General features: G+C 39.9%; 1 protein-coding gene across 3 annotated transcripts in view; it reads left to right on the forward strand.

The window, feature by feature from the left end:
• The window catches only part of mfsd14ba (major facilitator superfamily domain containing 14Ba), a 30591-nt gene extending 7436 nt beyond the window's left edge, over nucleotides 1–23155 (forward strand). Inside the window, exons 2-13 of one of the 3 annotated variants that reach the window (XR_009817448.2) lie at nucleotides 112–210; nucleotides 1540–1602; nucleotides 3407–3534; nucleotides 3685–3799; nucleotides 6881–7099; nucleotides 12818–12931; nucleotides 14559–14630; nucleotides 14769–14881; nucleotides 15005–15102; nucleotides 17564–17721; nucleotides 21513–21851; nucleotides 21928–23155. Coding sequence is in view for 1 of the 3 variants with exons in the window: in XM_061980734.2 (XP_061836718.1) it covers nucleotides 112–210; nucleotides 1540–1602; nucleotides 3407–3534; nucleotides 3685–3799; nucleotides 6881–7099; nucleotides 12818–12931; nucleotides 14559–14630; nucleotides 14769–14881; nucleotides 15005–15102; nucleotides 17564–17721; nucleotides 21513–21785 (1452 nt within the window). In the remaining 2 variants the exon portion in view is untranslated. Of the gene's footprint in view, nucleotides 1–111; nucleotides 211–1539; nucleotides 1603–3406; nucleotides 3535–3684; nucleotides 3800–6880; nucleotides 7100–12817; nucleotides 12932–14558; nucleotides 14631–14768; nucleotides 14882–15004; nucleotides 15103–17563; nucleotides 17722–21512 lie in introns of all 3 variants that reach the window. The other 2 variants (XR_009817449.2, XM_061980734.2) reach the window with 2 other exon arrangements.
• The last annotated feature ends 1390 nt before the right edge of the window (nucleotides 23156–24545 follow it).

Consider the following 24545-nt stretch of genomic DNA (forward strand, 5'->3'; position numbering starts at 1 on the left):
TAGAAAACGTTTCGCCTCTCATCCGAACAGGCTTAATTAATTCATGCTCACAGACGTTGGATCATTGAAATGTTTTTGTATTTTTAATGTTGTTCTCTTTGTGTGTGTTAGCTCCAGCAGGGCATAGGCCGGCCCAGTGTGTACCATGCAGTGGTGGTCATCTTTTTGGAGTTCTTCGCCTGGGGTTTGCTGACTACACCTATGCTCACAGTGAGTTGCTGTTGCTGTTGCTGTTGTGGCTCGGCCTAGCTGTTGAAAGATGGTCCTCTATAACAGTGGTTCTCAACCTTTTTTCAGTGATGTACCCCTGTGAACATTTTTTTAATTCAAGTACCTTCAATCAGAGCAAAGCATTTTTGGTTTAAAAAAAGAGATAAAGAAGTAAAATACAGCACTATGTCATCAGTTTGATTTATTAAATTGTATAACAGTGCAAAATATTGCTCATTTGTAGTGGTCTTTCTTGAACTATTTGGAAAAAAAGACATACAGATAACTAAAAACATGTTGAAAAATAAACAAGTGATTCAATTATAAATAAAGATTTCTACACATAGAAGTAATCATCAACTTAAAGTGCCCTCTTTGGGGATTGTAATAGAGATCCATCTGGATTCATGAACTTAATTCTAAACATTTCTTCACAAAAAAGAAATCTTTAACATCAATATTTATGGAAAATGTCCACAAAAAAGCTAGCTGTTAACACTGAATATTGCATTGTTGCATTTCTTTTCACAGTTCTTTTTGACAGACATTTTAGTGAGGGTCAAACCATCATGGCATGGGGGAAACTCTGGGTTTATGGTAATGAATGGAATAGCCTACTTGATTTGAAGTTCATATTTTGTTGAAGTATTATTCAACAAATATATTTATAAAGGATTTTTGAATTGTTGCTATTATAAAAAAAAAATCTCACGTACCCCTTGGAATACCTTCAAGTACACCCAGATGTACGCGTACCCCCATTTGAGAACCACTGCTCTATAACAATAGACCTGCCTCATTTCCAAAGAACTTGTTAGTAAATGTCTGCGAGATAGAGACACTGTTTTTTTATTCATATATATGTGTGTGTGTGTGTGTGTGTGTGTGTGTGTGTGTGTGTGTGTGTGTGTGTGTGTGTGTGTGTGTGTGTGTGTGTGTGTGTGTGTGTGTGTGTAATGGTATATATATGGGGTTAGGTTAGGGTTATATGCATAATAATGTCTTTAAAGTGGACATTTTTTTTTACTGAAATGGGGACTTTTGTCAAGGCTAAAACCAATTATTCATGTTTACATTGTTTCTTACGGGAAGTTCTTCTTCACTATATAAACATTTTGATTTCAAGAACCAGTAAATTGAGGTTCCACTGTACTATACTAATGGATGGTTGGAAAATAAATGGGTGGTGTCAGCTAAGGTGACTGTTTACGGAGCTCCGTAATACCCTACATGAAAGTTAAAAACATTACAAATGTCATATATAATAATGAGGACGTGAGTATTTATCACAAGACTAATCTGTTGTATTGCCATTGTTTTTCATTGTAGGTGCTTCATGAAACATTCCCCCAGCACACGTTCCTAATGAATGGACTCATTCAAGGCGTAAAGGTAAGCATTATTTATTAGTCAGTGATTCTAAACAATAACACAAAGAACTTTAAATAATAAATGATTTCTAGTTTTAATTTCATGCTATTTAGCTATTATCCACAACACCCTAACATCCAATAAACAATTGTAGATGTTATGGGAAATGACATGTACATTACATATACCAGACATATACCATATATCATGCTGGGGTTTGGGCAGGTCTAAAACACATTAAACACAATATTTACGGGAAGATGACTCAGTATACGATCATTGTTCATGAAGGTTTAGTCATATAAATCCTGATGGGATTTTTTTTGTAACAAATGATCCCTATAAGGAATGTGATACAATTGAATCATAGTGGCGTTAACATCATCTATCTATTAATTTTATACTGCTTGGCCACTCAATCACAGAGCACTAGCAACCAACTGAAAAACAACTGAACCCCACATAAGCAAGCACCTTAGTAGTGGAGGCAAAAAAAACTCCTAAGGAAGAAATCTTGAACAGAACCAAGATTCAGTGGGAGGCAGGTGTCTGCCTTGACTGGTTGGGTTGTGATAGGTCAGATACGCAGAGACCTCTGGTGGTGGAGCTGGTTTAGTGGGGAACTCGTATTGGTCACTAACTGACTCTACAACAGCTTTAGTTTATTTGGTCCCAGGCAGGGCTCTCTTAGATACAACTATTCAACGGTTCGATTTGGTGGAATCTGATTCAACTATCAACCTCACAGTAAAATCGTCAGACATTGCAAAAGGCAAGATTGTTTTATTAATATCTCTGTCATGCCTTTATTGTTTGATTTCAAAATTTCCAGACTTATGGGGATCCCAAAATACCCCAAAACAAGTACCAACAGGTAAAACAATTGGTTTTGCATAAAAAGGATCCTTTTTAATAAATGAGAAAACAAAATTATATTTTAACAATCATTTACTACATTGTTTGACAGACATTGTGGTAGGCAGTGCAAAATATTTTCAGAAGTTTGCAGAATTAGACAGTCAAACTTGACATTTACCGAAACATAAGCGCTGCTCTGGCTCTCATTTTTACAACCAATACCAAGTCAAGTTGAAATGTGGGTAACTCTGAGGTTTTCTTAAAGTTAATCCTCCCCCACTACATTATGTGAACGGTCCAGCCCAGCAATCTTTTGGAGCCAGGTGAGAACAAATAAAAACAACTCTAGCTCTGAAGAGCCTTGATAAAGGAAAACAAAAGGTCAGAGAACCTTCTCCGAACTAGCTCTGGAACAGCCACAACTATGAAAAAGGGTTAAGAGGAACAGATGGCAGTAAAGACAGAAAAAAGGAAAGAGGGAATGTGAAAAATATTATTAAATAATGTATTTAACAAGAGCTATATCAAATAGCCATCCATCCGTCCATTTTTCTACCGCTTGTCCCTTTTGGGGTCGCGGGGGGTGCTGGAGCCTATCTCAGCTGCATTCGGGCGGAAGGCGGGGTACACCCTGGACAAGTCGCCACCTCATCACAGGGCCAACACAGATAGACAGACAATATTCACACTCACATTCACACACTAGGGCCAATTTAGTGTTGCCAATCAGCCTATCCCCAGGTGCATGTCTTTGGAGGTGGGAGGAAGCCGGAGTACCCAGAGGGAACCCACGCAGTCAAGGGGGAGAACATGCAAACTCCAAATAGCGCTAACCATAAAATGTATTATTAATTATATTAATACTAAGAAGTAATTATATGAAATATGATGCAATTGAAGTCTCAAAATCATTGGTTTGTATTGCAGTTTTTTTCTCCTGTCACTGACTCAATCTTTTTCTGTCAAGGGTCTTCTGTCGTTCATGTCTGCTCCCCTGATTGGTGCATTGTCAGATGTGTGGGGTAGACGATCTTTCCTGTTGGTCACCGTCTTCTTCACCTGTGCCCCAATACCTCTCATGAGACTGAGCCCCTGGTAGATCACATGTTTTACAACCTACAGCTCAATCATATTCTGTTTTTTGCCTGAATGCATTTGCTGTTCAATGTTCAATTCATTTGTTAGATTATAGAAACCACTGAAATTGCCTTGAACTGCACTGATTTAATCTTCCTCAACCTACAGGTGGTACTTTGCCATGATCTCCATGTCTGGAGCATTCTCTGTCACCTTCTCAGTCATATTTGCCTACGTTGCAGATGTGACAGATGAAAGAGAGAGGAGTACAGCTTACGGTCTGGTCAGTACCTGAATTTTGTATGAATATGCATTGTTGGAAATATGATGATTAGAGCTGGCTTCGACTAAGGATTTTCATAATTTAAACTAATACGCTTAGTGTTGCCCATAGTCGACGATCAGTCAAATCTATAGCGTTGCTAATGGGGATGTATCCCAACACACTGTACTACACCCTGGTCATTTGGTGTCAGTAACATTACATGGATGTACATGCAGCCTTTAATAACAAGGAATTTGATAGTAATGTGATCTTCCCAAAGTTAATAAAATAAATGTAAAGCTATGAATCAAACACAAACATAATATTTAAGCCTAAAATATGGTTATACAATTAAAAATAACAATAAAATCCACTGTTATTACCTATCATCAGTCTTCACTATAATGTCACAGTTGTCACTTGATTGACAAACACGGCAACTAAGACTCTTGTGAGATGGACCCTGGTTAGTGCGAGTTCAGTATGAAAAAAAAATCAGCAGGCAGGAGCTCAAGAACCACTTTTTATTTCAGCACAGACTATTTCTCTTACGCACCTGCCATCAAAAGTCTAAAGACCAACGGCACAGTTTGAGTCTTCACAATAAAAGAGCTGCGTCATCCTGCTTCCTGCTTCATCCTATTTATTTTTGTAATCAGTCTGACCTCAGCCTTGTTTGGCATGTTTGTTGTATGTGTTAGACATTGTGATTATTCATATCATTTGACAAGTTAAGTACGTTCGATATAGCTTTTGAATACAGGTAAAGTCAAGACTAAGATTACTAATTCAGTGTTAATATTTGATTGGGCCCCAAGACCCTCTTTACGGGAAAGGTTGGGCCCCGAGGGCAAAAAGGTCATGAATCCCCATCCATATGACGGTGCTCTAGTGTTTTTTGGAATCTGTTGCAAAAATGTGAGTCTCTTCCAAGTTTATTTAACTGAACTTTGACTCGAGGGCTGCCAGTTGAATAGTCCTTCTCTAGAGTGATCTGAAGGAGATAAACAACAAACTAGATGAGGAGCATGATGTATGATATTAAAATGTTATCAAAATCTACCAGCAATCATGTCAAAGAACTGAAGGGTTAGAGTGTATCAAATTGCTTACAAAATGTTTGGCTGGAAGAAAAAGGGGATGCTGCAAAGAAGCAGAAGGATGAAAAGGATCAGAATATTTTGCAATTGGCGTGCAAAAATAGATGAGTTGGAGCACAACGCGAACATGAATGATGTGATTGTGACCAGGCTTCACATTACACGCAGGGCAACTGCGAACAAAAGAGGAGAACAAGTAGGAATGGGTGCTGCTTCAACAGAGCAACAGGTGGCCAACTTTCAATCAAAGGGGGTGGATGTGGATGTCAACAACATCAATACAAGTATTCTAATGTCTGCCTGCCAGCATCATACAGTTCACCAACAAAAACTATTAAACATCATTGCTGTAACAGAGAAGTAAGCTGAAAGGAAACAATGAACGCAACGCCGACATAGAAAGCGCGTAATCTGAGGTACCTGGGAAAAATCAAGCCTCTCGGAGCGTCAGATGCAAATTCTTCAACCACAGAAAGCCAAAGTACTTGTTCTTTAAACTGAACACATATTGAAGGCTACATCATTCTCCATCACTGGTCATTGGTGACGTAACTTCCTTTCAAGCTCGCACAAACTGTCATATTGAACCTTTGACATTTTTTGACCATTTTCTGGATTACTCATTTTGATTTTGGATTACAAACGCTTTGTAAAGCTTTTTTGGAGAACGACCCTTGCGAGATATTTCAAGAAAAGAAAGACACAAAGAATTATATAGTCTGACGGAATTGAATCATCAACAATTGACAGCTATAATTCAAGAGTCTTTATTGTTAATTCACATTGTGTCCAAGACACACAAAACACAGAAACTAAGTTTTCCTCTCTCTGCTGTGCGTTACAATGGAGTAACAATAATAATAAAACAGTGCAGATAATATACAGTATAGAGATACATTTAAAATGTAAAAAATAAAAGTGCATAAGCATATAAAGTATGTACAAGAAACAACTGTGCTAGCATTCTCAAATGTACAACAAATATGAGCAACAACACTGCAATAGCAATACAACACTACAATAATGACATTGACTTTGACAATTGACATTGGCCAATCGATTTCATTCATTGATCAATATCATGATCTGGATCAGTGTTTCATCTAAATACGACCAGCCGGACATTTCTACAGCATTGTGTTAACCTGCTCTGTAATGTATAACCTGCGGATGGTTTGAGGAGCTTTTTATATCCAATGATCCAGACAACAACCTCACCGACAGCTCCCCAAAAATGCCGCCAAGATTACTCTCTCGTTTCGGGTATTAAGTCTCCTTTACAGGCACGAGATCTGTGCCAAATACAAGGTGTGCCGCCCTGAAAGGATCGTTACTTTAACGCAGCACGCCGTCTGAGCTGTGTAGTATGTTTAGGAGCGCTCGTAAAACACAGGTTGTAAGCTAAAACAAGGACTTATTCATCTTAACTTTCTTTAACCAGATTTGAGAGGCAATTTGATGAGTTAGCTTGAATTTTGTGTTTGTTGACTTATTCTTACATTGCATTTATTATTTTGCGTGTCATTTCTTTTTACGTTTGCATGGTTTAAGTATTTTTAGCCATCATGTCTATTTTATATTTTACAATTTCCTATAATCCTATAGTGTTTTTAAATAATCAGTATGAAATAAATATACATGTATTTGATTATACTTTGATCGGATGTAGACTGCTGGTGCCAGCAAAACAGTAGATTGTACACATTTTTACAAACATTTCAATTCGGGGGGGTCGTGAATAAATTGTGGTCTGTTTGGAAACAACTGAAATGTCAGAAAATATTATAACTTTTTTTCATGAAATATACATTTCTTTGAGATGTATTTACTCATACATCAATCTTTAATTTCTTGACATATTGTACTCTATTTATTATTAATTCTATGTACTCTTATTTTATATAATCGTGTTATTGCTGAATTATTTGTATTATCTTATTTTAAAAAAAATATATTTTCCTTGCACTCGCTTACATATCCCATTATCCGAACCCTCCAGGTGTCTGCTACATTTGCTGCCAGTCTGGTGACCAGCCCAGCAATTGGGGCGTACTTGTCAGCCTGGTATGGAGACAATCTGGTGGTCCTGGTGGCCACACTAATCGCCCTTGCGGACATCTGCTTCATCCTGCTGGCTGTGCCTGAGTCTTTGCCTGACAAAATGAGGCTCAATACCTGGGGAGCGCCTATATCCTGGGAGCAAGCGGATCCCTTTGCTGTAAGTAACACAATATGGGGTTCTACTAAAGCCTACTTCATGCTTTATCCATTGAGAAATTAGTAAATATGTTAGTTGGAATGGGTCATGGACCAGTTTGACATTACTGACACCGACAAGACACAGGTTGACACACAATATGTTTACATGCACTAAAGAAAACCAAATTATTGCAGGAATTGAATTTCTAAAACGCATACAAACACCTCATTTTGATTGTGTTTGGCTTTTTAAAAATCGTAAAAACAAACCTAGATTATTTGATTGGAAATGTAATTTTGTAAATAGTCAAAATAATCCACCACAAAAGTGTTTTTTCTGTCTCTGATGATCACCTTAACTACAAGAACCCAAGCAGATGTCATTGAAAAACATTAAAACATTACCAACCTCACGAAATAGTTGTGAAAAGTTAGTTATCCGTTCTGGGAGCACCTGATCTTGACAGCTACTAGCTCTATCTTATTAGCATGTAACATTCACTTCATCTACCCACAATCCCATCCATCAATCTCTGTATCCATCTTCTTCCGCTTATCCAAAGTCGGGTCGCAGGGCAGCAGCCTAAGCAGAGAAGCTCATAATTCCCTCTCCCGAGTTACTTCATCCAGCTCTTCCCGGGAGATTCTGAGGCGTTTCCAGGCCAGCTGGGAGACACAGTCTCTCCAGCGTGTCCTGGGTCTTCCTCGTGGCCTCCGACTGGTTGGACATGCCCTAAACACCTCCCCACATAGGCGTCCGGGTGGCATTCTGACTAGATGCCTGAACCATCTCATCTGGCTCCACTCGATGTGGAGGAGCAACGGCTTTATTCTGAGTTCCTCGTAAATGACCGAGCTTCACACCCTATCTCGAAGAAAGAGCTCCGCCACCCAAGGGAGGAAACTAATTTCGCCCGCAATTACCCGGGATCTTGTCTTTTCCGTCATAACCCAAAGCTCATGACCATAGGTGAGGATAGGAACATAGATCGACCATTAAATTAAGAGTTTTCCGCCTGTCCATCTCTTGATCCACTCTTTCCTCGCTCGTGAACAAGACTCCGAGGTACTTGAACTCCCTGACCTGGGCCAGGATCTCGTCCCCAACCCGGAGATGGCACTCCGCCCATTTCAGGGCGAGAACCATGTACTTGGACTCGGAAGTGCTGATTTTCTGGCCAGATGAAGCCAGCAGGACCAAATCATCCACGAAAAGCAGAGACCTAATCCTGAAGCCACTAAATCGGATCCCCTCAACGCCCTAACTTCACCTAGAATTTCTGTCCACAAAAGTTTGGTAAAAAAGGTCAGCCCTGGCAGAGTCCTACCATCACTGGAAACTGGCCCGACTTACTGCAGGCAATGCGGCCCAAGCTCTGACACTGATCATACAGGGAGCGGACACAATCAGTGATTGTGGCAGTTCGATACCCCATACTCTCTAAGCACTCCCCACAGGACTTCTCAAGGCACACAGTCGAATGCCTTCTCCAAGTCCACAAAACATATGTAGGCTTGTTGGGCAGACTCTCATGCACCCTCAAGGATCCTGCCAAGAGTATAGAGCTGGTCCACAGTTCCACGACCAGGACGAAAACCACATTGAATCCGAGGTTCAACTATCCAGCGTATCCTCCTCTTCAATACACCTGAATATACCTTACCGGGAAGGCTGAGGAGTGTGATTCCGCAATAGTTTGAACACACCCTCCGGTTACCCTTTTTAAATAGACGAACCACAACCTCAGTCTGCCAATCCAGAGGCGCCGCCCCTGATGTGGAAGAAATGCTGCAGAGTCTTGTCAACCAAGATAGTTGCACAGCATCCAGAGCCTTAAGGAACTCCGGGCGGATCACATCCACCCTCGGGTCCCTACCACAGAGGCGCCTTTTAACTACATCAGCATTGTCAGCCCCAGAAAAAGGAGAGCCCACCACAGAATCCCCAAGCACTGCTTCCTCATTGGAAGGCGTGTAGGTGGGATTGAGAAGGTCTTTGAAGTATTATAGAACCTTTTATTTAACCAGATAAGAAACCCATTGAGATCAAGATCTCTTTCACAAGGGTGACATGGCCAAGAGGTCAACAGCACATGTCACAGAGCAGTTTCAAAAAAGTAATACGTTAAGACATACATTTTAAAATGCATAAAAGAGAACTGTAAAACAATTAAGATTTACACCTTTTAAAAACACAGGCACTGTGCAAACGTCTCTCGCTGTCTGTCCCTCAGGATAGAACGGAAGGCTCCAAATGGAAGTAGTTCAGAGAGTTTTAGTTTCGTCTGCAATGCATTCCATGCCAGAGGGGCAGCAATGCCAAAAGCTCTTTTGCCAAATTCAGTCCGTACATAGGGAACAGTTAAAACATACAAATTGTTAGAGCGTAACGCATAAGAGCTGTTTTTCTTTGTAACAAAGTACACAAGTATGGAGGCATTAAACCTAAAAGAGACTTTATAAATGATAGTCAGTGCACTCAATGAAGATAAGTCTGATTTCATATACGTACAGTTGACAGTGGTGGGTGAGACTACAACAGCCAGTATCAAATCTTAGTGCTGAGTGATAAACAGTGTCCAAGGACTGGAGGTATTTAAATGAAGCACTAAAATAAATCACGTCTCCATAATCAATTATGGGCAAGATAGTCGCTGTCACCAATTTCTTTCTGACTTTAAGAGAGAACCAGTTTTTTTTTCTAAAAAAGAAACCAAGCTTTACCCTAAGCTTAGAGACCAAGTTGTTAATATGGGCTTTAAATGAAAGCTCCTGATCAAGAGTAAAACCCAAGTACTTGTAATTTAACACCTGCTCTATAGGGTTTCCATTTGATGTTACAATATTTGGAATATTTTCCAGTAGCACCCTTGAATGAGAGAAAACCATTACCTTGTTTTTATCTGAATTTATAGAAAACAATTTAAGATCAAATAAGCGAGCCTGGATGACATCAAAAGCATCTTGTAAAAACTCAAAAGCCTGAGTGATGGAGGTTGAACAGTATTCCTTCCACCGATCCACAACATCCCCAGTTGAGGTCAGCAGCACACTGTCCTCACCACACACGGTGTTAACAGCGCACTGCTTCTTCCTCCTGAGGCGATAGATGGTAGTCCAAAATCACTTTGAAGCTGTCCTGAAATTGTTCTCTATGGCTTCTCCAAACTCCTCCCATGTCCGAGTTTTTGCCTCTCCAACCGCTTAAGCCGCCAACCACTTGGCCTGTTGATACCTGTCTGCTGCCTCCAGAGTCCCATGAGCCAAAAGGACTCCTTCTTCAGCTTGACGGCATCCCTCACTGCTGGTATCCACCAGCATGTTCTGGGATTATCGCCATGGTAGGCACCGACCACCTTGCAGCCACAGCTGTGATCAGCTGCCCTGACATAGAGGCACGAACCATGGTCCACTCGGACTCATGTCCAGCGCCTCCATTGTAACATGTTTCAAGTTTTTCCAGAGGTGGGAATTGAAACTCTCTGACGGGAGACTCTGCCAGACATTCCCAGCAAACCCTCACTATGCGTTTGAGCCTGCCAGGTCTATCCGACATTCTTCCCACCCTCGGAGCCAACTCACCACCAGGTGGTGATCGGTTGAAAGCTCCACCCCTCTCTTCACCCGAATATCCAAGACATGGCACCGCAAATTTGATGATACAACTACAAAGTCAATTATCGAACTGCGGCCTCGGGTATTCCGGTGGAGTAATTTTGACCATCACCCACAGAATGGCAATTTTATTAGTTTGGTATATATATATATATATATATATATATATATATATATATATATATATGCTGGGGGAAAAAAGCAATGCAAAATATAAAGGTTGGCTCTCTTGCTGCCCCGGACCATCTTATTACCTCACTCTTCACCACCTCAATAATTGTGCTCTGGACATTGCATTGCTGCAACATCAACGTAACACCCATCAGACATCCGACTGTTCCCACCCCCACGTCCCTCTATTTGCCATCTTCCTAACAATGCTAAACTGTAAACTATGGTCAACCTGCACTTCAATGCAGTTTCTATGCCGCTGGACAAAACTCAAACAAAATCGTGTTGACATGTATGACTTAAATGTTATTATGACAATGACAATAAAGGAATTGATTGATTGATTGATTGCCGCTAGCTTTTTTTGGAATTGTGCCTATCGTTCACAATCATTATGAAAGACATGACGACGGATGTATTTTTTTTCTTTAATGCATTCTAACTCTTAAATAAACGTAAATAAAAGTCTGCTTACAATGAAGCCAATGGGAGGTCCTCTATTCCGCCCATAAAACCCAATAAATAACCATTAAAAAAAACACCAACAATAATCCATTTACATTTCGTGATTTGAATGTTAACAAAGTATTAGCGATATTGTTATTATAAGCGCTAACGCAGACAAACTCACGTGCCGGGATCAGTAGCTTGTGTGCCTATGTTGACATCATCAGCTGGTGAGCTGCTACTTTCCCTCGGTGATCATGAAAGTTTATTCTAGATCATAAATAATGCCTCCTACCTTGAGAGTAGAAGGATGAGAACGAACTCCGACAAGTTGGTACACTTTGACAGCCAATTTAGACCCGGTAATGGCGACAACGACACTAAAAGATGCTTGGTTCTACTCCCGTTTTCTTCGCGAGAATTATAAGTCATTCTTCATCTAAAGGGGAATATAGCAAGATTATATCAGTCGGCATCCTAATGACAGCAGACATTGTACAGTAAGTGATGTTTTATTATGTTTGTTGGCTCTCATGAAGTCTGCAATGAGTAATAATCACTGATGTTGAAAAAAGCGAACGTTGTGATGCGTTTTTTAAATTAATGTGCCGTGTATGGTTAAAATGAACAAAATATGTAAATATTATAAACGTGCCCGCATTACATATATACTTACAGTGTGTGTATAAAACCTCAATGGAGGTGTTTGGATGTTTTTTTAAGGGCTTTATCGACAGAATAGAGCGACTTCCATAGGCTTCATTGTAAGCGGACGTTTGTTCGCATTTATTTGCTGGTTAGAATGCATTAAAAAAGATAAACGTGTTCTTGTCTTACATAAGGATTGTGAATGATAGGCAAAATTGAAAAAAAAGAGCAGTTCCTTTTTATTATTGCTAACATACAATAGCTGATCCCACAGGCAGACTAATGAAATTGCGATCGTTTTAACTAGTACAAACGTTCAACAAACTAGATTTTAAAGGACCAAAATTGACATGAAGCAGTAAATGCATTTCCACTTCAAAGCAGACAGTCAACAAGTGATCACCATTTCCGATGAAAGCCTTTAAATGTCGACCACAAACGCCGATTTCCTTCTGGCTGACAATGTATTTAATTTTAGTCCCTCTGACTGGCAAGCGGCTAGCAGTTAATTATGTGTCGCCACATCCTTTGTATATTTAGATTGAAGTGTTTGATTTGCATGAAAGACGTCAATCTGTTTCATACAAAACAGATTGACGTGTTTTGCGTGCAACAGACACACTGCACTGGACAGACAGGTGCAGTGTGTCTGCACTGTCTAGGGAGGCATGAGCAAAATTATCTTAACACTCCTCAACACGGTACCAATTCTGTAATTAAGGATGCTTTACCTGTACTTTATTTTAAAGATTATTGCAGAACTAGACATAAAATGCATTTGCATCAATTGGATACATTGATTTGTGTACCGCCTTTTTTGTCTAACTCCTGTATTTCTATCCCTCTCTCTGTTTAGTCTCTGAGGAAGGTGGGCCAGGACACCACTGTCTTACTTATCTGTATCACTGTTTTCCTCTCATACTTGCCAGAGGCTGGACAGTACTCTAGCTTCTTCCTCTACCTGAGACAGGTAAGACAGACAATTTTGCTATAATAGTCCATTACTACTCCAGAGGGGAAAATACGTATTTGATACCCCCATGTTAATAAAGCTGTTAATGTGTAACAACAGTATTCCTAACACTGAACCTGACACTATTTTGGGATAATTTAATGTTAATCTCTAAGAGTGTCCAATAACACCTGAAAAGTCACTAGATGTGACTGTAGTTCACCGTTAAATGTTACATAAAAAATAATATTTTATTACTAAAGGAATTAACATTTATTAACACATGAACACACACAAACATACTGTACATTGGTACCATAAAGTACCAGTATCGATTGCCAGGTACCGGGAATTGTTACGTATCGATTCAAATGTAAAAGGTACCCATCACTAAAAAAAGACACAAGGGAAAAATACTGAAAATGACATCACCTAGACAACAAGAAAATAAAAGACACCCCGAAAAGGCTTGATGCAGTTTGAAAACATCAACAATAACAATTTTACGGTAATAACATAGATTATGCCAATTTTTTCAATATATTTTATACATTGGTAATCACCAATAAGTTATTGCATATTGTCTATAAAAACATTAGTTATACGATGGGTCATTCAGTCAAAATTATACTCCTGTCACAATTATACTCCAGTTACCGTATTTTCCGCACTATAAGGCGCACCGGATTATAAGGCGCACCTTCAATGAATGGCCTATTTTAAAACTTTGTTCATATATAAGGCGCACCGCATTATAAGGCGCATAGAATAGACGCTACAGTAGAGGCTGGGGTTACTTTATGCATCCCGTAGTTGCGAGACCTGTTGTGGCTCAATATTGGTTCATATATAAGGTGCACCGGATTATAAGGCGCACTATCAGCTTTTGAGAAAATTTAAGGTTTTTAGATGCGCCTTACAGTGCGGAAAATACGGTACTTAAGTTTTTGTTTCTTATTTAATTTTAAATAATTTATAATAAAACAATTTACTTACATTGTTATTTCTAATTGTTATTCCTTTCTTATTAACATTGTACAATCTATGTTGTATGTTTTTAGACATTTATTTGCGTATTGATTACTTTCCTTTCTGTTCCTTACACAGTAAGTGAACAACATTTAAAATGTAAGCAAACACAATATTGTAAAGTGCCAACATGTAAAGATTATGGTGTGCATTAAGTATTTGTAATAGACATACCCCATATGACAAAGAGGTATGAATAAATAAGCTTTGCTTCTTCCTACTTCTTTTCACACCAGTTGAGTTGTGCAAATGTAACCATGGGATGTTTCTCAATGGTACGTGACTGTTAATCATGTCTAAAACAAACCATACCATACCAAGTTGGCAACACATTTTGTGGCAGACGTGTTAAGGTTGAGTTACGATGCCATCTACTGTACAAGCTACATTCACACACAATCCCATTATAATGTATTTGTAAGCGATAGCTACAGGTAGTGCCAAATCATTTTGTGACAGTCCAAACATGCCGTGACAAATAAATGAATGTATGGGAAACACTGATGCTTTTATCCAACTGAACATTGGCAGATAAGAGGCTTTCTGTTTCATTATTACACCTTTGCAGTATTTTGTGAAAATGCTGGATAATATTTTATTTTGTGTTTCACCACAGGTCATCAATTTCTCCTCAACAACCATTGCTGTTTTTATTGGGGTTGTTGGCATCCTATCCATTGTCGCACAGGTAAGGAATCAAGGTGTTTGTTTGTTTGTCCAGTAAAACACATGATTGTAACAAAATTGGTTACTGAGGGTACTGCAATGACTGGAGTACATTATATGCATGAATGTAATTTAAATGCCTTCTTTTTTTCATTCCTAGACTCTCCTACTCACACTGCTGATGAGGACGCTGGGAAATAAAAACACTGTTCTGCTGGGTTTGGGCTTCCAGATCCTTCAGTTGGCCTGGTATGGCTTTGGATCAGAGCCTTGGTGAGATTTATAATTTGCCTTTTGTTATCTCTAACCACTTTGGATTTCTTATGTAAGACTTTAAAACATAATCATCACCTTTATCCATGCATGTGTTTGTGTCTCTTTGCTACGTGTCACCAGGATGATGTGGGCCGCTGGTGCTGTGGCAGCCATGTCCTCCATCACCTTCCCTGCAGTCTCAGCTCTGGTGTCACAGTCTGCAGATCCTGATAAACAAGGTGACAAAGACAATCCTGTCAACTTTCCACCACATTTTCATCTGCCACACATCAAAGTGTGTCATAGATTTTGCTGATGGGACTTGTGTTGTTCTTGACAGTGACCATGTTTTAAATAAGGAATGTCAAACGTGTTTTTATTAAGAGCCAAATCACAATCATGGCTGTCTTCAGATGGCAAGGAGTGACTATATACATATATGAACATATAATAGCCTGGTTACACAATTTGTATAGGCAATTGTTTTTGATTATTATATTTCTTTACTAACACATTGATGGTTAAGTTGCTTTCAAATCGTAAATCGAGGTGACAAGCAGATATTTAAGTATTTATTTTTGATAACTGTAAAAAAAATGCTTGGAAAGTCTTGCATGATCAAATAATATTTACATATAGAACATTTACAATGGCATGCAGTACAGTTTTCTGTCAAAATTGAAAGAACAAATACATTTAGCCAGAATTTGCTTTATTATTTACATTATTTCACAGGCCGCATAAAATTATATGCAGCAGACCACATAAAAGGATGTGACAGGCCACATAAAATGACATGGTGAGCCATTTAAAATGTGGCAGACCACATCATACAGACCTGGGCAATTATTTTGACTCGGTGGCCAAATTTAGAGGAAAAAAAAGTGTCTGGGGGCCGGTATATCTATTTTTAGGAACACTAATACAAAACCTCACAATAATGTCTGATTGAATGCTAAAAACGTTATGACAGACCGCCTTAAAAAACGGAATGGAATTTTACACCCAGAATGTACATGAAAATAAAGAATGTGGGATTTACAATATTAACTATGAAGGATAAAACACTGAATATTGACAACATATGAACGTCACACCCCCTCTCCATCCACATATTTTACCATCAAGTGAAACACAACACAAATGCAACAAACACAGTGAAATATGAACGCCAAGGGTAAAAAAATAAACCCACCTACAATCTGATATATGTGATTCATCACTAAGCTTTAGAACTTTGTTGTAAAAATGTCCTTCCACGTCTGTCCCTGACACCCACATTTCAGGCTCTGGAAACACTCTGTGGAAACGCTCCCCACCCACACTGCTTGGTGCCTCGTCTGAGCTGCTGTGACTTACATTACCATAGTAACTAATTATATGACCATAGTAACTAATTATATGACCATAGTAACTAATTAGATGACCATAGTAACTAGTATATCATGCAAAAGCGCAGATTGCAACCATTGAAAGACTTAGTATAGTTGAAGACTTACGGTCATTAGAAAACATCACTGCACATCATAATGGCAGCTACACTTTCCATCTTAAAGATCTAAAAACGTTTTTGGGAATGTCCGGCGGGCCAGATTGAAAAGCTTAACGGGCCGCATGTGGCCCCCGGGCCTTGATTTGCCCAGGTCTGACATAACATGACAAGGCGGATCACATCAAATGATGTAGCGGACCACATAAAATGAGATTGCGGGTCAATTAAGATTTGGCAGACTACATAAAAAGACGTAGCGGGCCAAGTTAAATAATGTGACGGATTACATCAAATGTTGTGGAGAGCCAATCAAAAAATGTGGCAGATGACATACGATTAAATGGCGGGCCACGTACAATGTGACAGATCACATAAAATAACATGGCAGGCCACTTAAAAAATGTGGCAAATTACATTTAAAGTTGTGGCGCACCACATTAAATTATGTGAAGGATCTCGCAGACCACATAAAATGAGATAGCAGGACAATTCAAATGTGGCAGACCACATAAAATGGCGTGGCGTATCACATAAAATGATATGGCGGACCATATAAAATGATGTTGCGGCACACATAAATTGAGGTGGCGGGCCAATTAATATGTGGCAGACCACATAACATGTCAGGGTGAGCCACGTTAAATAATGTGACGGGTAACATAAAATGACGTGGCGGACCACAAAAAATATTGTGGCGGATCACACAAAAAGACATTGATTGGTTGATTGAGACTTTTATTAGTAGATTGCACAGTACAGTACATATTCCGTACAATTGACCACTAAATGGTAACACCCGAATAAGTTTTTCAACTTGTTTAAGTCGGGGTCCACGTTAATCAATTCATGGTAATGAATGACGGGCCAGTTAAAAAAAATGTGGCAGATCACATAAAAGGATATGGCGGGCCACTTTAAATGATGTAAATGATCAGATAAATGCTGTGGTGGACAACATTAAATGATGTGGCGGGCCAATTTAAATACCGGTATGTAAAGGATCAGATAAATGCTGTGGTGGACCACATAAAATTATGTGGCTGATCACGTAAAATAATGTGGCGGACAACACAAAATTATGTTGCAGTCCAACTAACATGTGGCAGACCACATAAAATAAGATGGTGGGCCAATTAAAAAAATGTGGCTGAACACATAAAAGATCACGGGGGGCCTTGGGTTTGATAACTGTGCTTGTGCCCCCACAGGTGTAGCCCAGGGGATGATAACAGGGATCAGAGGCCTGTGTAATGGTTTGGGTCCAGCTCTGTATGGATTCATCTTCTTCCTTTTTAATGTGGAGCTCAACACCGTGGACCCCATCCAGGGAGATTTTGACCCCCTGCCTCTGCACAGTCCTACTGAGGTACGTACACCATAAGGTTGCGGCACCCATTCTTTTTCCACTCAGGGCTGTATTCAGAAAGGTTTAAGGATGCGACGAGGGCCACTGATACATATAGTGCATGAAATATGTGAATATCTTGCATCTCTACAAATTAGTTAAATATCTAATGATACATATATGTCATTATTAATTAAAGTGCACAGAGAAACTGAGTTGCTGTGACACTAAGGATTCTACTTTGCATTAGTTGTATTCAAAAATTTCACACGCCTTGCAGTAATGCTTTTGCAAATTCTTTTTCAAAACATCTTCTGCTGCTGCCGCCCTTTCAGCACTTGGCTGTTTTGCTTTTCTATTACTTTTCTAAGTAACCCCACACAGTTAACCGAGTCACGGGCTAGTAATCGTGTTAGCTATTCACTGCGGTACAGAGAAGTAAAGGCTACGGTTAAACACAACGTTAAATTTAGCCATTATGTGATAGTTTCAGCTTATGAACGGCAGTGTCCAATCCAGTAGGTCTGGCCAGTATTAGACTAATTCCATGAGTATTTAGGGGTGTGACGCTATAACATAATCACGGTTAAACACGTATCTCGGTTTTAAGGTCACGGTTTGTTAAATGTTTTTTTTTAATTAAGCATAAAAAAACTGCTAGCAGATCATTCTCACAATATGAATAACATCTGCATATACATAATAACAAAATAGATAGGTGTCCCAATCCGAAATCACAAAAAAAAAACATGTATGGGATTATATGGCTCCTCCCTGAGCTGCTACCTTACCGTGGTGGAGGAGTTTGCGTGTCCCAATGATCCTAGGAGCTATGTTGTCCGGCACTTTTATGCCCCCTGGTAGGGTCTCCCATGACAAACACATCCAATGTGAGGGACCAGATAAAGAGTACCTCAAAGACTCCTATGAATACCAAAAATGGAGGACAAAGGTTTCCCTCGCCCGAACTCTGATCACTGGGGCCCCCCTCTGGAGCCAGTCCTTGAGGTGGGGCTCTGTGACGAGCGCCTGGTGGCCGGGCCTGCCCCCATGGTGCCCGGCCGGGCACAGCCCGAAGAGGCAACATGAGTCCCCCCTCCATTGGACTCACCACCCATAGGAGGGGGCATATAAGTCGGGTGATCTGTGAGCTGGAAGTCAGCCGAAGGCAGGGCCCTTGGCGGTCTGATCCTCGGCTATAGAAGCTAGCTCTTGGGATGTGGAATGTCACCTTGCAGAGGTGGGAAGGAGCCTGAGCTAGTGCCCGAGGTATAGAAGGTCCAGTTGGATGTAGTCGGTCTCACTTAGACACACAGTAAGAGCTCTGGAACAGTCCTCTCGATGGGGGGTGGACTCTCTTCCACTCTGGCATTGCCAGCAGTTAGAGGCCACGGATGGGGGTGGCGATACTCTTTGCCCCGCGACTCAGAGCCTGCACACTGGAGTTTAACCCAATTTCTAGGCGCAGTCACGGCGTTGAGAGGATCCACTTGGTCGCAGGATTAGGTCTCTGCTTTTTGCAGATGATGTGGTCCTGCTGGTTTCATCTGAACAGGATGTTCAGCTCTCACTGGATCGGTTCGCAGCTGAGTCTGAAGAAACTGGGATGAAAATCAACACTTCCAAGTTCTGGGAGTGCCATCTCCGAGTGAGGGAGGAGATCCTGCCCCAAGTGGAAGAGTTCAAGTACCTCGGGCTCTTGTTCACGAGTGAGGGAAGAGTGAATCGTGAGATCGACAGGCGAATCGGTGCAGCATCTGTGGTGATGTGGAACCTGTAGGTCCATCGTGGTGAAGAAGCAGCTAAGTTGAAAGGCAAAGTTCTCAATTTACCGGTCCTTATCCTCACCTATGGTCATGAGCTTTAGGTTAAGACCGAAAGCACAGGATCACGGGTACAAGCAACCGAAATGAGTTTCCTCCCTTAGAGATAGGGTGAGACGCTCTTTCATTCGGTAGGAGCTCAGAGTAAAGCCGCCGCTGCTCCTCCCCATCGAGAGGAGCCAGATGAGGTGTTTTGGGCATCTGGTCAGAATTCCCCCCGAACGCCTCTGTGACCCAGGACATGGTAGAGGTTAATTGCTGGCCTGGGAACACCTCGGGATCCCCTGGAAAGAGCTGGACGAAGTGGCTGGGTATGGGGAAGTCTGGGCTTCTCTGCTTAGGCTGCTGATCCGCGACCCGACTACGGATAAGCGGAAGAAGATGGATGATGGGATTGTATAGTCCAGCCATCCATCCATTTTCTACCGCTTGCCCCTCTCGGTTGGGTGTGAAACTGCTGATATAAACTCAGATACAAGCAATATCTGGACATCCAGCAGGACAACCAGTTAACATCTAACTGTCCTTTGTTAAGGTTGGTGTTTTCTTGTATTTTAGTCAAGTCATTTACAAAAAGGTAAATGTGGTAGGCTACTATGAGCTAGCAGCTACACAACTGATAAGCACACAAACTAGACAATAGTAAGTTTTAATAATTGAACAGTATTGCAGTCTATAAGAGCACATTTGTCAATATAAACAAGTATCAAATAATGATAGTTGCATATTACTACAGCAGAGGTCTTCAATGGGTACTCAGTAGAGGTGCTGTAGGGGAATCGTGAAATTTGTGATTGATTCGACTTTTTTATGTATATTTGTTATATTCTCCCTGCAATTTGTCAACAACTGTAAATGTCTTTAAGTACACATTGACATGGATCTAACACACTGTGGTGTAGTTTAGAAAAGACATTGGCATGGCCACCGCCTCGCAGGTTTAAAATAAAAACATGAACAAATAATTATATATCTATTCATGTTAGCATTTACAATTTCTGGCGCTCTAATTACCAGCTGGTGATTAGCCCGCCAGTTGTCAGCTAGCAATTATTGCGCTAGTTGAATATGTATGTTTTGCACATTAACAAGGTACCTTTAGGACTCAGTGGCCTAGTGGTTAGAGTGTCCGCTCTGAGATCAGTAGGTTGTGAGTTCAAACTCCGGCCGAGTCATACCAAAGACTATAAAAATGGGACCCATTACCTCCCTGCTTGGCACTCAGCGTCAAGGGTTGGAACTGGGGGTTAAATCACCAAAAATGATTCCCGGGCGCAGCCACCGCTGCTGCTCACTGCTCCCCTCACCTCCCAGGGGGTGAACAAGGGAATGGGTCAAATGCAGAGGACAAATATCACCACACTTAGTGTGTGTGTGTGTGACAATCATTGGTACTTTAACTTTACTTTAATTCAAAACTTAATCACAATTGTATACGATATATAGCAGAGGGTCCCCGCTCCTTCTCTCCATCAGTTTAAGGGTCCTTGACTTGGAAAAGGTTGAAGACCACTGACTTAAAGATACAAGGTTTTCAAAGCAGAATTGTATTAGAAAGTATCTAGTAACAAACGTGGCCGCATCATCAAATCATGAGCTGGACTTATTGAATTACTACAGCAAATAGGTGTCGCCAAAAAAAAAAAGATCACTTCACTTCAACTTAAAAACAGCATAAGTCAGTTCCAGATGGTTAATAAAACATAGGTCAGTGGTTTTCGTATCTAATATTCTTCTCTGTTTAACTAATTTGACTTGTTCAAACCTTGTCTAATATTCCACACTATAAAATATGTAAAAGTGTGTATGATTTCTGCTGATATATCAGATCAATATCAGTGTCCTATCATTAGCTGAAAAAATTGTATCAGGACACGCCTAAATAAAACCATCTATAAGTGTCAGATTGGACCACCTCGTTACAACAACCGCCAGAAGAAACAATTGATGGATACAAATGTTAAAAGTAACTTTTCCTGTCCCTTTTAGCAATCCCTCATCCCTGGCCCACCTTTCCTATTGGGAGCTTGTACCGTGGTCGTGGCCTTCCTCGTTGCTCTGTTCATACCAGAGAAACCACCTGCTGCCGCCGCATCTTCTCCGCTCCCTCTCAGCGATAAGCCCCATCCAGGAAGCAAGGAGTCGCTGTCCTCGCTGGCAGGCGTCCATATCAACACTCCTCTGCCAGGCAGCGACGAAGAATCTCCTCCCGCAACGAGCGAGGAGGACATTGAGCCCCTGCTGCAGGACAGCATCGTTTGACCTGTGGAAGGAAATCCATTGACACTTTGCTGGAAAACAAGAAGAGCACATTTGATTTGCTGCAGGGTGAGTGTACCTCCATTGTCTTGTTGTTGTAGACTCACAGCAAGAAGTGCCAATAGCGTTGTTGCTTTGCCAGAAGGTGCAACATTTTACTGAACAGTTTGGTGTGAAGGCAGCTGTCCAAGTGCTCCAAATGTGAAGCCATCGTTTAACTGGATGAAGATGGACACTTTTTTTGGCTGAAGAAGATCAAAGAAAGGGAAGGTAATGTTTTTAAAGATGATTCATCCAATTAACACCGTACAGTATAAGAACCCCAAAGAATGATACTGATTTTTAAACATTGTTTAAAACTCAACTATAATGAGCAACGGCTTCTACTTCAGGTCCACGTTTTCTCTTTGATTTGTTTAATTCCACAATTCAATTGGATTGTGAAACTGAAAGAAGACGAAGTACCTTAGCATTGTTGTTGCATAGATTCTGGTGCTAACGGTAGATTCCTCTAAATAATTCTGTATAATATACTGTAGTAACACATGTATTTTACCAATATTGTTGTGAATGTACTCCCAATTTTTATCACCAAAGTCCTAAAACGGCTATAAATGTCAGTAAATCGATTTAAAAGGTCCTGCATAAAACCATTTTTGAGGAAGTCTTTGTCACTGAGACTACAATTGCTGGAAAGCCAAGAAGCTACTTAGAAGATTGAGGACAACATGTCAGTTTAACTGTAGCTAAGAGGCAGAATGTACACAATTGTTTGCTTTAAGACAACATGTGAATGATGAAATAATGAGGGATTACATTTCAGCAGTAGCACTGAATGCAGTACTACTACAACAAGTACTACTTTTGGAGCCACAATATCAAGCTTGTATTGTCAAAGATTGCGTGAAGAGGTCAGAGAGTAAATAAATGCCTAATACTAAAAGTTTTAATTATGTTTTAACAATCAGCATAGACTTGGAAATACACAAGTTTTATGTGCACTAAAATACTCCCAAGACAGCCCGAACATGTTCTCAGCTATTAGTTATATTTTTAAATCAGCAAAATGTCTTTGTTTGTCGCTTCTGAAAATGATGCAACTGATGATCATTATTTTTAGTACAAAACTGTCCAAACCCATATCATAATTACAATAAAAAAGTGCACAGTGTTGTTTGATTGTGGCTATAAACTCTGTAAATGTTGTACATAGACTCAATGTTTGTGATTAAAACAACTGTACATGGGATTTACTTTAAATAAAAAGTATGTTTCTTCTGAATGTGGGGGAAAAAAACGTGTTGGTTAACAGAAATTAAAACAGAACACTTGAATGCCAGCCTCGTGATTTATTTATAGCATGTTAGCCAAGCACATAGAATCATAAAATGGTTGCTTAAATCCTGAAATAACTAATTAAATCGCGAAATCATTAATGAATCATGATATAATAAATTTGTGATATAATGAAATAAGTCATTAAATATCTTTTAATTAAATCGTGAAATAATTTATTGAAAAGTGAAATTATTAATTAAAAAGTGAAATGATCAATCAAATCTTAAACTAAATAAATCACGAATTATTTAAATAATGTAATAATTTATGACATTTTTAAATAACTAGTTAAATTGTTTGCCTCATTTGTCACTTAATGTTAAAGTTGAAACCAAGTACAAATAGATATCAGACAGATTTAGGGTCGAGGACGAGTTATTATTGGTAAAAAGTAAATGCAAATAAAATGGTCATTTTTAAGGTGCCAGAAAATAAATTGAAGGATATTATTTTGCCTCTAGATGGCAACATTTCTTTACATGTACTATTGTTTTTTCTTGTGTTGATTCACCCCAAGGAACACAAGTTGCTGCTTTAGTGTCAAATAAACAAACATTTTCTACTTTAGACACAGCTTAACAAAATGATTGTTTACTTGTTAATGGCAGACTTGTGTAGCCCTTTGAGACACTTGTGATTTAGGGCTATATGAATAAACATTGATTGATTGATTGATCTTTACACTACTTTATAGTAGAAATGGCAACAGTGGAGGTTGAATGTCCCATAACAAGAAGATAGAGAAAAATAATAAGCTTATCGACTACGGTGTCGGCACGGACTACAAAGGCGGACTTGCGCAAATTTTCAGGACTTATGCAGATCCCAAATACAGATCAGCAGGTACCAGAAGGTAAGAAAAGTTGCTTTTGCATAATATTGCAAAACAAAACACCAGATCATATGTCTTACCTTAAACACACACCATACTAATACCCGTATGTTGTAGCACAGTACAATCCACCAAGCGGTGCGGCTTCATAGCTTACCAAAGTCGTACTAAAACATTTTGATAGATTTTTGAGCACTGTGTGCAATGTTCTATATTTTCAATGGAACATATAAAATGTTGGTGTTGTTTACTTGAGTCATATTGCAGTCTACACATATCTCTTATGTGTGACTGCCATCATATTGCATCATATTTGATTGGTGTTGTGTGTCCAGACCTCTTATTAGTTCACCTCTAAATGTAGAACGCTTAGTCACATGTTGCTGATGTAATATAAAGAGCAATCACGTCCAAGAAATTGAGGATTTCATAATGAGCTTAAAGATGCAGCCGAAGGGAGCAGCAGAATACGCTCTCAAGAGCGCCTTCTACAAGCGAGGCGATAACCTATGAGGGTGATGCTGGCCACTGGAGGTACCTTAAAGAGGTAACAAGAAACCCCCACCGCCATCCAACGGCGAAGGCGATACCAG

Source organism: Nerophis lumbriciformis, linkage group LG20 (genome assembly GCF_033978685.3).
Source record: "Nerophis lumbriciformis linkage group LG20, RoL_Nlum_v2.1, whole genome shotgun sequence".
Lineage (NCBI taxonomy): Eukaryota > Metazoa > Chordata > Actinopteri > Syngnathiformes > Syngnathidae > Nerophis > Nerophis lumbriciformis.